This window comes from Zosterops lateralis (genome assembly GCF_965231275.1).
Source record: "Zosterops lateralis genome assembly, chromosome: 2".
Classification (NCBI taxonomy): Eukaryota; Metazoa; Chordata; class Aves; order Passeriformes; family Zosteropidae; genus Zosterops; species Zosterops lateralis.
Genome location: NC_139763.1, coordinates 111,080,039 through 111,098,105, shown reverse-complemented (window position 1 = coordinate 111,098,105; position 18,067 = coordinate 111,080,039). Strand labels below are relative to the sequence as shown.

The following is an 18,067-nucleotide window of genomic DNA, read 5'->3' as shown; positions in this document are numbered from 1 at the left end:
TGGTAAAACTCACACTGATTTCAGTAATGCCAGAATTCCACCCTGAGTTCAGGATGCATGCAAAGCGTATTATAGTGAAACATGTTAACCATGCAGATTTCCCAGGAGTTATAATCATGCAAAGTACCTGCTCTGTAGACATTCCTACATTATTACAAACCCCTGAGATCCTTGAATACAAGTGACAGTAATCTCAAAACCACTCTAATGCTTCAGCATGTAACCTGAATGATGGAGATGTTTTCTTTACAATCACAGAAAATCTCTAAGTATTTGTAGCTGGGCTAGATCCTGCAAGTATTACACAGTCACAAACACCTGGAGTGGAGCATGGCCTGAATAGGAAAGCGAGGATATGATTCTACTGCTTTGTCTAGAAGAAAAAGAGCCTATTTATGATTTAGGATGCAATAACCCTTTGCAAGGCGGCACAACACAGCTTTGTTGCACGTGTCAGGCTGCTTTACATGTATGAATGAATTCAGGTCCACAACTCATGAAATGCTGAATAAGAAGAACTGAACAACTTCAAGACTTGCCCAGAATCACACAGGAAGATTTCAGCAGCCCAGCAATTGCTCTGCTTAGCTTGCAGACTCTCTACCTCAAGGCAATCTTTCGTTTACTGCACAGTAATTTTCTCTGTAGGAAAATGTTTTGCAGCAGACTTTTAGAAATCATGTTGCAATGACTGTATAGTCCCATGGCAAAACCAGATCTGTGATTCTATCCAGTGAGCAGGTCTGCCAGAGAGCACAAACGCTCATTTCTGGAATACCTGTAATGCACCAGGAAATTGCTTCAGTCAGGTACCTGCAGCTTCTGTGGTAACACTTCACCCTGAACGAACAAATTTTTTTTCCCTTCTTGATTTTCATTAGGTCTTACTCCAAGAGAAATGCTTAAACTGAACACCACAGTTCAAAGAAGTCCTAAGAGACAAATGATTTCACATGAATGGGGAGAGCAAGATGTGCAGAGTTTGAAAGGTGAGGTATGCTGGAGAAATGTACATTTCTCTGAGCCATCCTGCCAACATCTTTCACTTTCAAAAAGTTGACATTCTGAAAGGCATAAACACGTTGGAAAACAGTGGTGCAAAACCCCTACAAACATAGTTAAGTGATCTTGATTCATCATCCTTTTGTTCAAGGAACCAAATTCTGTATTTTGCGAGGGAGAGAAAATTACTTAAACACAGATTTCTCTATGGCTGGTTTCGAAATCCAGTATACTCCATGCAGCAGTAGAAATATTTTGAGACATACACCAGAAAAGCTTTTCATTTTCTCATCCTTCACTTATTTTTTCACAACATTATTTTCCTTGACAAATTTGTGGGGTTTATTTACTCTCAAACTTACTCACTTTTCTCTCCCTCTTCTCTCTAAAGCGTAATTTTTTTCTCCCCTGTGCAGCCAGGAGGGTGAGCAGAGGCAAGTAGACAACTGACAACAGCAGCAGACAGAGGCAAAAGCAAAACTGCTGAGTTAGAAAAAAGAAGAGGAGTATAAATAGATCCAAGTGTAACTAACCACCCACCCTTCCACATTAAACAAAGGAACAATCTCCATGTGACCATGTGCCAAATAGATTCTTGTTAGATAATGATTTTTCAGAAGGAAAAAAAAAATCAATTAATTGCTCAGTGCAGCATGAGTATTAGCAAGAATTACCCTACAGCTAGATAAAGAAAGAAAAAAGGCTTATGAGGTGTTTGTTTTTTGTTTTTTTTTTTTTTTTTAATGAGGACAACCTCAAGCAGGCAGATTTCGCCCTGCATAGTATTACAGAGGAGTCTGGAATAACACCCTGCAATGTGTGTGTGAATCCCACACTACTGCACATGGTGAGTATCTGAACTTGGCAGTAAGTAATTGTGAGTATATTATTACCTGGAGAGAGAGAAGTACTCTGTTGGGTTGAGGAAACCCAAGAACTGAAAAATTATTATTTTTGAAGTGCTGTGATTTGGACTAGACTTTTCATATAACCAGAAGCATCACAGGAAACTCAGTAAGGCAAAACTATCCAAACAAAGTGAAATAAGCAAAAGTGAAGTTGACAGAACTTTCAAAAAGTAGACCAAAAAATCAAAGCAAACCAAACAAGAAGCTCTAATCACTTACAGCTGTTCAAGGCTCCAAAAACGGGCACTGTTCTTCTCTACTATTTTTATTCTACATTTTTCTTTTGATTATGAGAACATAATATGTGCAAACTCAGCACACAGATTGTTGAGGTTTTATTAAACATGCTTTTAGAGTTAGTGTCATTTTTACTTTACAAAAGTAATTCCTAAAATAAGCATGATATACAATAAAGTCTCAGTTAGCAGTTATCCGATATTTAGATTTTAAGTGACAACATGTGGCTGCTGTGGTGTGCAAGCAAGTAGGAATATCAAAAATGCCAAGTACAATCAAATTTATAAGGTTCACTAGAGACTTTCAGGAACAAAAATGTGCCTTTTTTTTTTTTTTTTTTCTCTCACTCCCATCCTCCAAAATGGAGATGGTTTCAGTGTTTGGAAAAGAGCAAACACAGTGAGGAGCTGAGTTCCTTCACTTCACTGTACAGACTTGCCACAAATAATTCATTGATTTCTGCAGGATATCTGTTTATTAAAAGGTTTTTCAAGCTTTATAAATGGAATTACCTCTGTATAAGAGCATAAAATAAACCTAAATACAGTAAAAATAAAGGCTGACAGGTCCAGGAAGCTGTTTGAAAGAACCTTGGAAGGCAGAAAATTTGTAGTGCTGTTTTGCACATTTGATCTGTAGGGATCCTGAGTCTCATCTCCAATGGAATCTACTTCCAAACACATTTTCTGCCTGTACACAGGTTGTCCACTTCCCACTGTGAGTCCTGATGTGTGCCAGACTCACAAAAGCCTAATTTTTTTCAATATTACTTTGCCACTGATTGTTTTTGCTCCTGAGGGGGAATGAGGGAAGGCACAGCAGTCACTAAGGGGCTGGGGAAAACAGTGCTTGCAGAAATGGACTTTTAACTTAGAGGAGGTTGTCCACACTCTACATGTAAGATTTCCCTGCAGTTGATGAAGGGAGGGGAAGGGAAGAATTAGCTTTCTAAGCTCGGTCTTCATCTTTATTGTCTGTAATATAAGCAAAGGCTCCTTTCCTGACTGCTTAGAAAAACTAACCAAACAAAAATGTTTCTTTTTCATTAGCAGAATAAAATGAATGAAGAAATAATTTCCCTCCCACATCCTTTTTTCATTTCTCTTATTCATCCCAAAAACCCCCATCAACGAGACTGTCAGCCAAACAAAACAAAGAATTTACTTTCTCAGCATAATAAATCACCTTTGCTCCTAACCATCCAAATCATAAAGTCCTACACACCCTGGATAGCTCAAGTAACCTTGTCTGAGATAACAACCACCTGGCTTTTTATTATTTTTCAGGGAGAGGATTCCCAGACACCATTTCTATAATTTCACATGGTCCCAGAGGTTCAAAACTCTCAATAAGCCATTTTAACAAGAAAATCCTGATAGTCTAATATCTAGGCCTGTAAATGTCCCAAAACTCAGATACCTAACACATACTCTATTTGCTGCAGGCATTGATTTTCTTTTACTATCTAGGTCATCAGATCACAACTAGGGACAAAAGAAACCCGTAGAGAATTTTGACTCAATGAGAAATTTCCAAATTCCTCTAAGTCCACCGAGTATCTGCAAAAGAGGTCCATTCTTCTTTGCTTTACTTTCACAATGGAAAGTAGAAATTGGTCTAAAATAAAGCTGACCATAGAAAAATACACCGTTATTTCACGTTAAAGAAGTGCTTTTCACTACTGCTGGGTGAAACAATACTGAGAAACCATAGTTATGCATGTCTAATGCTGAACTTTTTAAGTGGCGAGAAGACAAAAATAGCAGGAGCAAAGGATATCACTGATGCAAAAGAACGTTTTTGAAAGCTGTGAGAAATGCCAGAAGGAACAGATACTCTTACAACTCTAGGGTCAAATATGTTCAGCAACAACTTGGTTTTAAATGCCAGCAGATGAATGACCATAGGGAACCTTTTAATCTAACACTGAATTACACTGAGTTTTGATTCCAGTACTTTTGGTTAGTGTGAACATGGTCTATAAATCTGATAATCTCACACCTCACCTTACTACCAGGCATGCCCTTGGGAACACAGGAGGTCACTTTGGTCCTACATGCAAAATCTAGTCGCTGTGATAGCCAGCACAAGCCTACAGACCCTCATGTTCTCCTCAGCCCACAGATGGTTGACATTGGGCCACTTTTTGCCCTACATCACAACACCCCTTTCCCCTAATTCCAGAGACCAACACTACCCTTTGGAGATGTCTGCTGGGAAGACATGTCATCAAAGTATCGACCGATGCATGGTTTACCCTATCAAGCATAGAAGATTCAGGATTAATAATGAGCCATTTAAACCAATTAGAACAACGTTGGGCATGAGCCAAGCACTTGAGACTGGTGGGATTTTTCCCCACTGTTTTCTTACAGCAAATGGAGAAAGCACCTCAAAGAAGTATTTAGGATGGTTGATGCATCCAGAGGAGGCAACAAGGCTGGTGAGGGACTTGGAACACAAGCCCTATGAGGAATGACTGAGGGAGCTGGGGCTGTTTAGCCTGAGGAAACGAGACTCAGAGGTGACCTTATCACTCTCTACAATCTCCTGAAAGGTGGCTGTGCTCAGGTGGGGGTTGGTCTCTTTCTTCAGGCAGCAGCTGACAGAATGAGAGGACATAGTCTTAAAACACACCAAGGGAAATATAGGTTGGATGTTAGGAAAAGGTTTTTTTCTGAAAGAGTGATAAAGTACTTTGGAATTGTCTGCCCGGGGAGGTGGTGGAGTCACCATCCCTGGATGTGTTTAAATAAGGACTGGATGTGGCACTCAGTGCCATGGTTTGGTTGAGGTGTTAGAGCTGGGTTGGACTAAATGATCTTAAAGGTCTCTTCCAACCTAGAGATTCTGTGATTCTGCAAGAGCTCCAGAGAAGGGAATGCCCATCCACATGGGCGTTTTCAGGGCGTCTCCCTTGTTTTGGCACATGGATGGAGACATCAGGCTCCTCCTGCCTGCAGTACCACGGGGGCTGTGTGGCCGTGTTGGTGCGGGCACGCTCGGGCCCATCTGCAGCAGGGCTCGTCAGCCTGGGCTCGGCGCCACGTTAACCACTGCCAGATGGGCTGCTGGGACACCCACAGCCAGCCCAGGGCTCACATCTGCCTGACAACATCTGCACAGCCACGCTCCTGCAAATGGCAAACCTGAAATGCAGGCTGTGAGGGGAGGATCTTGTAAGAGGTTAGGATTTTCAGTCCATACCCATGTGTAGAATTGAGCTCTTGCTCTTGGCAGCTGTGGTCAGCACTGCAAACTGCCCGCAGATGTGTTAGAGATGAGAGATTTTCTTTCAAAGTTTTGTTTGAAAAATGAAGTGAGAATGGTCAGTGTCGCCCTGAATTTTCTTGCTTTTGAATGTTTGAATCTTTGCAGTGAAAATTCTCACGCAACTTGATGTAAACTATATGCATTTTTTAGAACTTATCTGTGTGTTTACATGTTCCTCCTCTGGGAGGAGAAACGTGATTGATGGTGATATCCACCAATGAGGTCCATGAGGTGGAAACCTGCATAGCCAATCCTTGACCCTGGGATCAAAGTGTATATAAGATGGAATCAGAAAATAAAGACATAGCTTTTCCTTGTCTGACCTTCTGCTGCCTGCCTCATTCCTCATGTGTTGTGAACAGCAACAGGTCAGACTCCAAGTAGGACAGAAGAAGTGAAAGAGGAGAATGGACACAAAAATAAAAGTCCGTGTGATATTTCTCCACTTCACGTTAGCCCAGGCTGTTCATCAGATTTTTTACAACCTTCCATGGTGGGCGTGGTGCTCTGCAGAAGGTAATATTTTTTATGGCTCAGCCATACCCCCACAAACAACACACAAAAGCATGCAACAAACGATAATTGAAGACTAATGGACCACTGAAAAGAGCTTGGGTATACCTAGGATAATAATAATAAAAAAAATTACATGGAAAGTAGCAGCGTAGCAGAAGGTACCCCGAGACCCCTTTGTCTCAACAGAGAGTGGTTGTGCAGATGTGGAAACCCGAGTGGTTCAGACACGGCAGGGGAAGAGGCAGGAATGCAGACAGAATTAAGGGGGAAAATGGGAAAGGTGTCCTCATGATAAGGCAGGAGACAGCAAAAGCACTTGGCATGGAAAAGAAGGGAGAGGTGATCCAGAAGACACATTTTGAAAGATTTGTGGGATCTGGAGAGCAAAGAGATTTCAGCAGGGACGCTGACACAGAGCTTTAACTGTAAACACAGAACAACAGTGTAACATTTTGGAAAAAACAAGAAGTAACAGCAGGATTTAGAGGAATTCTCATTATCCTCTGGGAAAACTTTGTGGTAACAAATTGTTTTTCACAATTTTTTTTCCCTCCTGGGGTGCCAAGTTAACTCACAGCAGGTCCAGCTGTGTCACCTGGGGAAACAATATAAAGAGTAGAAGAAATATGAATCATTAACAAAAAACCACTCTTGATCCTTGAGGAAGCCACCATGGTAGGGATCAGCAGAAGAAGTAAAAAGAGAGGTAGAGCAGGAAGCCAACAACACTCCCAGGGAGTAAGAAAAAGGACTTGGAAGAAAGGAAATTGCTGGGAGGCAGCACATATTGGGAATCAGAAGAAAAAATACACTTCTCTTTCTAACCCTCTTGGGGCCTATAGGAAATTGCTGCTTGCCCTTTAATCTGCCCCAAAAAAGAAAAACAATTAAAATGAAATAAAACCCTGAACTGTAAGTCCTTGCTCCCTGCCTTCCCCTCACCCCTACTGCTTTGTGTGCTGTGCACCCAGGCCATGATCTCTCATGCAGTTCTCCACAGCAGAGACAATATTACCATTAGAATTACAGCTTCTATAGGAGTGTGCATTCCTTTGCTGTGTATATAAAATATGTAATTTGGGGAAATGAAGGTGTTAAGAGATTAACGATCAATAAATCAATGAAAAAGAGAGGAGGCCAGAAAAAAAAAACAAAACAAAGAGAAATGGAGAAGAAAGAAATATGGATAAACATCTTGAATTCATTTGGTGTGGTTCATTCAGTATGGTTTCTGTCAGGAGCATTGCTGTAGTAATGGGTTAAGACTGTTACTCTGCAAAAAACACCCCAACAAATTCAATCAGTTTTTTTTTTCTTTCATTTCTCTTTATTCACTTTCCCATTGCAATTTTTCCCTTCAATTTAACTTTAGAAAGAAAGACCCTTTCCTAAAGAGGGAATTAATTTCTGCTCTTTCCACTGTTCCCTCCAATACTAACAACACTTTCTCTTTTCCTTTTTAACTGACAGTCATAGCAATTTCTTCCATTTTCCTTTTTTCTTATGATCAAGCTCACACTGGGATCCACCTATACAGTTTTAAACTTGCCAAAGCACAACGAGGCTATGACTGGTCTCCACCAAGAAGAATGAACATAGCTGTGACAATTCATTAACAAAAAAAATTGGGGCAAGCACATGAAACATCTTCCTGTGGATGGAACCGTTAAAGGAAGTTTTCCTGTCACAACAGAAGATCAGAAGGCTTTGTCTTCACATTTTGAAAAACATTTTCATCATCCACTCATGTAAAAATAGCATTGTGTAAGATGCAATAAATGCTGTGCATTTGTGATGTACTATTTAAGGGCCAGGAAAGGAGATAGGAATTGAAAATTTAAGTTGCAGCTCACCTAAAATAAGAGTGTAAGTCATTCAAAACTGTGGATGTCACAAGACAGCCACACAAAAAAGGAATGAAAACCTGTATGCATTATTCATCTTGTAACTTTGATCTTTAAACCTAAGAAACTTGAACAAGGAAAGATAAATGGCTTCTCAAGCTTTTCCTTTTAAAAATCAAATGAGGATGATTCAGGATAAATGAGAGATAAGAGTTAATACGAAAAAGGGGGGAAATTGCAATCACAGTGCTGTATGGAAGTTTCAATGCAAAGGCTTTGCTTTTTGTATTCAATTACAAAGGATTTCTTTCTTGGGTACCAGCATCCTTTTTCATGTATATGTAAAAGATTTTACCTATTAAAATTTCATGTTCAGTATGCATAGCTTTTGCCTTATACCACCTACACCATGACTTGACATGAACAATTAGTAAGCTTTCTGAAGCAGAGGCTACTAGTGGTCACGGGGCAGGAACAGACTCAGTTGTGAAATCCTGACCTCCAAACCTGGCTCAAACATCAGCTTGGTCTGGAGCTCATGCAAGATATGTCCACTTTCTCCCACTGGGAAAGCACTGGTAATTACAGGCACTCTGACTGCATCCTGATTTCACTGAGGCTTAGTCAATTATGCAGGCATTGCTGCTAAAACATAAGACAAATTGATAGATCCAAAAGCACACCGAGGTTTCCCTGTCTAGATGGGAGAGCCACAAAAATCCTCTTTGAACACTCTGCACTCTTGAGAGTTTGTAATTATTGCCAGTTTTTGCCTAAAGATATGCTCAAAGGCCCCACCATCTTGGTTAGATTACTGTTGTCAGCATCTCATAGAGAGAGACAGTCGCATTTGGGATTCACAAAGACTGAGCAACAACACAGCTCCTCGAGGGAGGCTCTGAGCAAACCTGACACAGGCAGACACTGCCACAGCCATCACAAATCACAGCTCACCAGCCATTCCCAGCAACAGCAAAGCCCAGGGAAGGATGCCTTGGCTTCACAGCATGCTGCAGGAGGGTTTGCTTATCTGAGCTTCCAAATTGTTACCTCCTCACAAGCAGATGTCACTAATCAGGTGATAGAGCCAGACAGGCGGGGTGGATGTGAGCACACGTTGGGAGATGGAGGAAATGGCTGGGGAACGAGGTGAAAATTTCATGGGGAGGTGTGTGTTAGGAAGACAGTGGGAACACCATTTGAAAAGTAGTGGGATGTTTCTGGGCTATGGCAGGAAGATGGGTGAGAAGTGAATTAACAAGCAACCAATATTCACTGTGATTACTGTGAGTGCCTGAGCAAGTCATTGCTAATGGCACTCCCAGCCACTGACACTCTGCCAACTGCATCCAGACAAAATACATTTGGAAAGACCAAACCCAGTGATTACAGCAGTCAGCAGAAACTACTGCTGATTGCACTTCCTCCTCAGCCGGAGGGAATGCAAACTCACAGCTTTTGGCACCAAGGTGACACACGTGGCTGTGTCCTAATGACGCTGTACTGCCATGCAAAAAAGATGGCTAGACTGACGGGCAGGGAGCAGGGCTGCTCCTGGGGAGGATACCTGCCAGCCTGGAGCCCTGGCCTAGATCCTTGCTCCAAGCAATGGGCGGGTATGAGCTTTACTAGTGCCAAAAGTGTAAACACCAAGAATGGCTGGAAACAGAACCAGGAACTTCCCCACCCTGGTGTGCTCCCTTCTCTCTCTCTCACGTACAACACCTTGCACCTTCTTTCTCCACCAAGTCTCAGCTCCAAGAGGAGTGGCACACAGCCTCTCCTAGTGCAGATGGATCATGTAAGAAACTGGAAAAATACATTTGAGCTTCGCACTGTTTGCAGTGAGAAATTAGAGCTATTCACAGGATTCAGCTAAGGCACTCCTTTTCAACTATAGATATATATATAGATATAGATAGATAAAGATATATAGATATTGGAGATGGGATTCCTGATTCCAAAGTAATCCCAAGGAGAAAAATTAACTAGATGAGCATGGAATCATACTAGGTGTGCTCTGTCCTCATGATAACTGCTTCCCAATTCAATAAATTAAGCTAAAGGGAAGTGTTTGCTTCCCAGGCAAGACTGGTCCAGCTTCATTTTGAATATGCAGAGAGGGATTAGGCACATCAAGCATTTGCTTTCATACCATGGTGTACAAAACATACATGAGGAAAATCATGTTGAGCCCCAATGCACTGAAAAAATGTTTATAGACAATACTCTCAAGAGTAGAGACAAAAAATATTTTGTTGACAATTCTTCATTAGGTGCACCCAAGAAACATTTGTGTACTGAAGAGCCTACACCAAGTCTCTCAAACTGGGAGAGCTGTGCTCAAATAAAATGTCTGTTTCTATAAACACCTTCACAGATAGCTCTGCCCTCACCCTTAACTTTCATCTCCTTTTTGTTCCATTCCCTAGTTTATAACCTGGAACACATATACAGTTTTTTCTCTTCAAAGCACATTTACTTGCCCTACAAATGGACCAAAAATATGAGAAGAGTGATTTTTTATTATCTCACCTACATAAACACATTGATTTCCTAAACTTTACCCAGGACAAAATAATGTTTTCTTTTTATTGCATTCCTGAGAAAGTCATGCCTTAACTTGGATCTTATTTATCTGCACCTTTTGCTTCAAACTCTCAGTCAGGAACAGAGCTTCCAGCTCTGTCTCTCTGGCACTCTTAGTACTCATTCTGAAAAGTCAAGTTTTTCTGACTCACAGATGACACTGTCATTGCAGAGGAGAAAAAATGCTTCCATATATTAAGAATAAGGTTGCTTCGTGGAGATGTCATCTTCTTAAAGAAAGTATAGATATGAATCAAAAAAGATGTCAAGCATCATTCCTTATCCAAAAAAGTACAGGCTTAATGTTCATTTTAAACCTCTTGTCAGAAAGGAAAGGATTATAAACAAAATGCTTCACACAGCCTTTGACACTTACAGAACTCTTAAAATTGTAATCAGTCAAAGATCAACAAACCTATAAGAATGAAAAAACAACTGGAAATGCTTTAGAAGTGGAGCCACTGAAGATTCTCATTTATTAAATGCCCACTGGTATTACATATGCACTGAACACCAAGACATATAGTTTGACATTTCCTGATCTGCTAATTTCATGGCTTAAAAAGAGGAATGTCTCACTTGTATTATGGAAATTTACTGCCACTGAGTCAATCAAAATTTTGCCACCACACGAAAGGTAGGTGCTCATTTTAAATATAGACTCTTAATTAAGAAGAAAAAAAAAAAGAACCTGTCACATAAACCCATCAATTTCCTCCTTATTTCAGTTTTTGTACTCTTCTAGATTTTTTTTTTCATTCCTGTTGCCAAACTGAAATAGAAATCTCTTTAAGGAGATAAACTAACAGAAACGGAATTATTCTAAGTCAGGTTTTACAATTGGCATTTCATTCCCATCTGCCCTTTAGCAAGTTGTCCACTTCACCTCCCAATCTCCTCCCAGCCACTAGCAAGACCATATAGATGGTTGCAAAGCTCTAAAGAGGTACATCTGAATGCACATTTATCCACTTGGCAAGATCCTGCTACAGCTGCAAGAGGATGCAAATCTGCATTACAGTGTTGCTTCAGGTTCTCTGGCCTGTGTGAGGAAGCACCCACAACATCCATAGTGCTGCTGAGGACAATGCCAGGCACATATGACATGGATGGACAGGGCTCAGCTGGGCTGTGGCAGCTCTGTTAATTTACACCTCTGGAAAAAAAACCCTCATTTGGGTACCTGAAACAAATGTGCATCTACACCTACATCAAAACTCACTTTCATTTGTTTGTTTTTGGGAGGTGACATTGACAACGCACAACGACTCTGCCAGATGCCATGGTGAAAAAATGCTGTATTTGATACAAATGCCACAAAATAAAACCAAACTGAGGGGCTTTATTTCACCCTAAGAAAAGCTTTAATGACTCCAGGTGACACTGCCAGTCAGTGATAGCTACTCTTGCTCTGGCTATGTCTTTGTTCTTGCAGCTGGAACAGTTTTCACGTGTAACAAAAGAAATGTATTTAATAGTCAACACCTGAAAATCCTTTGAGAGAATAAACTATAGCAATAAAAAGTACAGGTTTAGAAAGAGCTTCCTGGAGAAAAAGAAAAGCATAGGTAGCACTGGAATCTTCTCTTTATCTCAGGTCAATTGACTTGTCAGGGTTGGAAGGAGATTTGAAAAGGAAATTGTAAGTTCTTAGCAAGTATGATTGGAGGAATAGAGTTAATAGCCAGCAATCAGTGTGGGTTGGGTAGGGTACTTAAAAATTTAAATGTATGCATACGCCACAACTGCAGAATGCCTGGGCTTTGTCTTGTTTGTAAGAAATAAATGGAATAACAGGCAATTTCAATCTCAAACCAAAATGGTAATTTTATACTTAGGTTGCTGGGGTCTAAGAGTACTTCCATTAAACATTTCCGTCATTTCGGTACGTGATTGAGGCATGTAAATGGTGTGTGCCTCTAGCCCTGCTTTACACTAGAAATCTTTCCAGTACCAACAGGACAGTATGGGCCTTCAGATGACAGAGTTTCTCTCATGTGGAAAGATGGTTCTCCTACCACAATGCTGGCAGCAAATAAATGATTTTTGAACTCCATTTTTCACTGCCATTTCTGCAAGATATTTAGGCTCAGCTTACTGTTTCAAAAAATAGTTTTATGATTTGAGAAGCTGCTTTATGCATACTCTTGAATGGTCATGCACTGTATTCAGCAAGCTACAGATACAAATGAGTATGACAACACCTCTAAAAAACAGATTTATTTAAGGTGGCAGGATATGCTATTATCTCTCTAAAGAAATGTGTCTATATCCCCAAACACTTTTGTCATCCTTTCTAATACAACACACAACTTTTCTCTGTGTGTTATTTTCAACAGAATTATGAAAGATGTCACTGAGACTACTTGTAGTTTCTCTTTCCAACCAAAGGCAGATATTACAGGTTGCACAAATTTGTAGGTGGATAAAAGGTACGAAAATTATAGGACAGTGATGAGTATAATGAATTTCATTTCCACAAGCCTCTAATTCTTCTGAGGAAGGGAAGAACATAGGTTTTGCATAAGCCTCTTTAACAAACAAATGCATTCCCTGCAATGAGGCACTAGGAGATGAGAGGTTATATTCCAAGCTAAATGCAAACTAACCCTTGCCTGTGAGGCAAGGAAAAAAATACATCCTAGAAAGGACAGCACAGCCAGAGATGCCCACATGCTCAAGAGACAAGAAATTCTGGAGTAGTTGATCCTTGTGTTGTTTGGAAAAACTTTTTATACTTACTGTAATTCTCTCATCTTTGTCATCCAGAGGGGTCCCATCTTTCTTCCATGATATAGTGGGTTCTGGGTGACCTCTCGGGGGCTGGCACTCCATCACTGCAGGTTCCCCCACAGCTACCATGACATCTGATGGATTTTGTCTGAAGTCATCCCGTAAAACTGAAAGAATAAAGGCAATAAAGCAAAAAATTACTCAATAATATATTTACAGTGCAGCAAATTGTTTTGTATCGGCCTTTAATTGTGCCTGTTGTCACTGTATTTTACATCCCTGATTTTAGGGCAAAAATTAATGAACTAAATGAACTTCCCAGTCCTTTGATGACATTAAAAATCACTAAATATTTGCCAGCCTTAGTTAAACTCATCTTTACATCTTGGCTTATGTCTTTTGAAAGAAAAATATTAAAAATCTTTCCTGATCTCTGGTAGTTGTTACTTAGCCTAAACCAGGATCACATCCTTTATTTAGAAGTCAATTTTACCACCTTTGCATACAAATTTTACTTCATTATTAGAATGTGTTCTTTCTCATCAATTGGTCAAGCTCAGGCAACTCTAGTTTCCTCCAGTCATCCACCATGGATTTTTTTCAATAGCTATGTGATTATTTTTCTTTCTAGGAAAGGACAGACATCACTCTGTGCTCAACAGACCACTACACAGGGACAGAGATTAACAGAATAATGACATTCCAAAGCCTTGGCAAGTAAGTGGCATTTGGTTTAATCTAAAAATAAATAACTCAAATGATAGCAAACATAACATTTTAGCCCTCTCCACTGCTGTTCTTCCATCCACACTGAACAAAGGACAGAATAATAGAAAAGCACACCATGCCCAAAGGACTCTCAGGGTTTTTACAGAGCTGTATGTCACTCTTGCTGCCTGCAACAATCTTGTGTCAACAGTAAATAAAACCAAAATCTGCAGCAAAATATATATAAATATATCCTCCAAGCCATGGACCTCAGACACATGGACATTCACTACTGATCAGGGGTTTGGCTGTTAATGCAGTTTTAAGGGGAGGTGAGATTTATTGTCAGCTCTTAAGGAATGTGGTTGTTCTTACAGATTGACAGGTACAGTGCTACCACCAAGCCATCCCTCTCTGTGAGGTGTTTCATGCTGGTAAGACCTTCTAAAATGGTCTTACAAAACCATTTCAAGGTCTTTAAAACCTTCTAAAATAGACCTTACAGAGAGGGATGGCTTGGTGGTCACCTGCTTTGGGACAGAGGTTTGTTCACCTTCCTCACACCTGCTTTTACCATAACGTACTACACAACTGGGAAAGTTCCACACGGATAGAGACGTGTACGCAGGAATCAAAAACAACAAATAAAGAGTATTTTGCCACTATTCTAGATAAAAGACGTAATTGGCAGAAATAACAAAGAATATCTGTGTATCAAAAAGACTTAAATATGTACAGATCTCACCAAACATTTGAATTTACTAATCCCCTTCTACACTGAAACACTGACATTTCTAATATTTCAGTTCAATTACTGAAATTTCTGGATGACCTGGAAAAACAGGATATATTGATGCTCTGAAAGAGGTTAGTCAAGGATAAAATGTCTCTATCATAATAACAATGCAAACTAATAGAACAGAATTACAGGATTTAAAGAAGACAGTATAGAATAATTTAGATTGGAAGGAGCCCCTGCGGGTCATCAAGTCTGCAAAGAGATGCTTTTGAATGACCATGTTCTCTTGGACAGATTAGGTCTCCAACAGATCTAGTGCACAGAGTTTATTAAAAAAAAAAAAAAAAAAAAAAAAAAAAAAAAAAAAAAAAAACAAAAAAAAAAAACAAACCAACCCAAAAACCAACACCAATAAAACATGTACCTGTTTCCTAGAGTAAAGCCTGAGAAGGCATGTTCCACCTAAGATCAATGTATTTGTTTCCCTAAAAGGCAAGACTCATGAATATTTTCCTTCTGTGAACTTAAGAAAAATTGAAGATACTTTCAGCTATAACATCATGTTTTTAAAAAGGGGAATGATGTCATTTTTAGTTATTCAGAAAAGTAAGCCAAAAGACCAATCCTTTAAATTTCTTTCTGCTTTCAACAAAACTTTATTAAGTTCAACCCACATTCTCTTACATCTTGGTTACTATATCCTGTTAGATATTGACACACCAAAATTGCACTTCAAATTAATTTTTGGTTATGGAAGTGTTACAACACTACTCATATACACTGAAAACATTACATATCCTTGTTGCACTTATACTGAATTTGGTGTTAATAGCCAAAGGTAATTTCTTGTGTTCCCAGGAAACCCTCAAGCCATCCAGCCACATGGATCACTATAAATCATGTAGTGCAAATGGATATCTGAACACTGCTTCTACTGAAATCCAAGATTTTTTTCTATTTAATACTTCAGAGAGTTAGTCTGGCTTGGAGCCACTGATAGTATTATTACTTTTTTTTTTCTTTTCCCCTACTTCTTCAAATTAAAGAACATTAAAGAAGACGACACAGAAGTTGGCCTAAGTTATTAACTCCTCCCTCCCACAGACCCAGTTCCCTGTGCCAACAGCACAGGAAAATGCAGACGAGTTCATTTGCTATGCCACAGTTCTATTGCAACACAAAAAAGGGGTGTTTTGGCCGTGAGTAAGAGCCTTCTTACTACTGCTGAAGATTTTATCACTTGGATAAATTTAAGAGACACATGAAAAAAAGCAGCCTGAAGTTTAAAAAAAAAATTAAATCAAGCGATCTTAATAGAGCATAAGTGCTTTTCAACTCTGAAAGACCTCATAAATTTAAGAGAAAAGACTATCAGATAGCACCTCAGATGGCTTTAGCACCTTTGAAGCAACAAAGAAGTCCAGTACTTACATAATAAACCCAAATTACTTCTGTAATTTCTACACTCCTTAGTCTTATAATGACTTGACAAGCACAGCACCTTGCCTGCAAAACAAGACCTTTCACAAATTAACCAGTTCTTAATAGAACGCCTAGGAGGACATCAAAGGTCTAGGCCACAGATACTTCAAAACAAGTATTTTTTTCCTCATTTACTATGAATTATTTTGGCTCTAAAATCACTTAATGAAATGCTAACAAAATGTAATCCATTAGAGATTACTCCACAGATAGTCATCGTAATTATTTTTGCAGCTGTAAAGCAGATACATGCTCTGTTTTGTTTGCCTCAGGCCCTGGCAATCTCGCATGAAGTTATAAATCTAAAATTTTCATCTCTTACTGAAAAAAAAAAAAAGCCTTTTTCTTTGCTGTTCTTCATAGTCAAGGCTCACAGTAAATTGAAATTGAGAAAACATTTCCTTTTTAAGTTCTAATAGAAGTATGCTTTCCAATCCACTAGAGCAAATGCTTTTTGTCATCAAACAGTGAAATTTCGCCTCTTTCTACATGCATGCACCTGGAATGAGGAAAAGATATATTAAGAGGGCATTTGATTTTTTTTTTTTCCACTTTTTGAAGAATCTTCATAGATATAACACTCCTTCCCCATTTCTGCCAGGCCTTGCTTAAGATTTTCTTGCATTTTACCTAATATTTTCTGAAATCCAGTGAAGGATGATTGTAACCATCATCACATCACAGCTGGGACAACTCCATGATCTTGCTGTGTGAACGTGCTGAACTATTCAGGTTCAAAAGCAACTTTTGTAGCTCCACTTAAAAGCCAGCTTCTCACACAACTACTTCAGATCGTGTACTCTTCAATCCACTAGAGTTTTACTTTTCCCAAAGAATCTTTCTCAGGGAAGGAGGGGACTGGCAACCACTTGAGGATAAATTTTTATTGATAAGCAGCATAAATTTTTATTGATAAGTAGAGATGGCCCCAGAACAGTGCTTTCCAAAATGCAGCACCCAGTGCTTTCTTCTTATGTTCTTTGTTGCCTACTATGAAAAAGAGTAGGGAGATACCACTGGGTCAAATGGGAGAAAAATAGGCAGGATTTTTTTTGCCTATATAAATTCTAGATAATTCAGAAAGATTGCTTTGCAGCTTATCTTTAAATAACTGTGATTTGAAAGGCATATATAAAATGCAAACTATAAACCAAGCAGAAAGTTCTAGTCAATACTTGAAAAGAATGAATTTGTAAGGAACACACTAATTACCTTCAGACATTGTGGATATCATGCCTTAACAGGTGGTATCATTTAAGATCTGGAAATCGGAAATTTTCCTGAAAACTTTGATTACAGGTCTGTTCTAGTCCAGACACTTCATGCTAGGTCAGTTCAAAGCAGTGCACCAAAGCATATCTGGGATCCCTGACAAACCAAGATCTTACAGCCATGGTGACCCAGTGAACAGAGGAGGAGGGAAATGATGATGCTTGTGCTGCAAGTTTCTGAATCAGACCAAGGAATTTTTAATCCATTTTAAATCTTATAAAAACTTTTGCTTCCCATTAACTCTCTTGCACCATCCCACACCAAACACAGTGTTTTACAAGTCGCTTCATACAGAGAGACTGGTGAGCCAAACTATAGCACAATTATTTAAGCAGAAGACATCACAACAAGTTCCACCCTTTCAGCATGAAGATAATTTGAATCTTTCTTGGAATAGTAGCATGTGCCTCAAAAGTGGTGGAAAAAGAAAGTGAAATAAATAGAAGAAATTATCATCATATTTATCTGAAAAACAACTAAAGCTCAGATAATGAACAAGTTTCCAATAGCAAACAAAACTCTCCTGACATCAAACAAGCTAAATAGAACCTTAGTGAGCCAGTGTCCTGACCTTTTGGCTAATTTTTTTTAAAGTTGTAATAGATTTTAAATCTTTTTTAATATCCACCAATTCTATTATTTTCATTTCTTTAAAAATATAAAAACTATTTCCATGTTTCCCTTTTCCTACCCAACAAAAGAACAGTATTTACAAACTAAGTTTCCAGCTAATGCTTCATTTGATTAATAAAGTATGACGAACT

The 18,067-nt window shown here is 39.2% G+C and overlaps 1 protein-coding gene across 5 annotated transcripts in view; it reads right to left on the bottom strand.

The window, feature by feature from the left end:
* The window catches only part of ROBO1 (roundabout guidance receptor 1), a 690,041-nt gene that overhangs the window by 99,996 nt on the left and 571,978 nt on the right, over positions 1 to 18,067 (bottom strand). For all 5 annotated transcript variants that reach the window (XM_083855650.1, XM_083855654.1, XM_083855651.1 and 2 more), the window contains one exon: positions 13,112 to 13,269. In XM_083855650.1, coding sequence (XP_083711776.1) covers positions 13,112 to 13,269 — 158 coding nt within the window. The remainder of the gene's footprint in view (positions 1 to 13,111; positions 13,270 to 18,067) is intronic.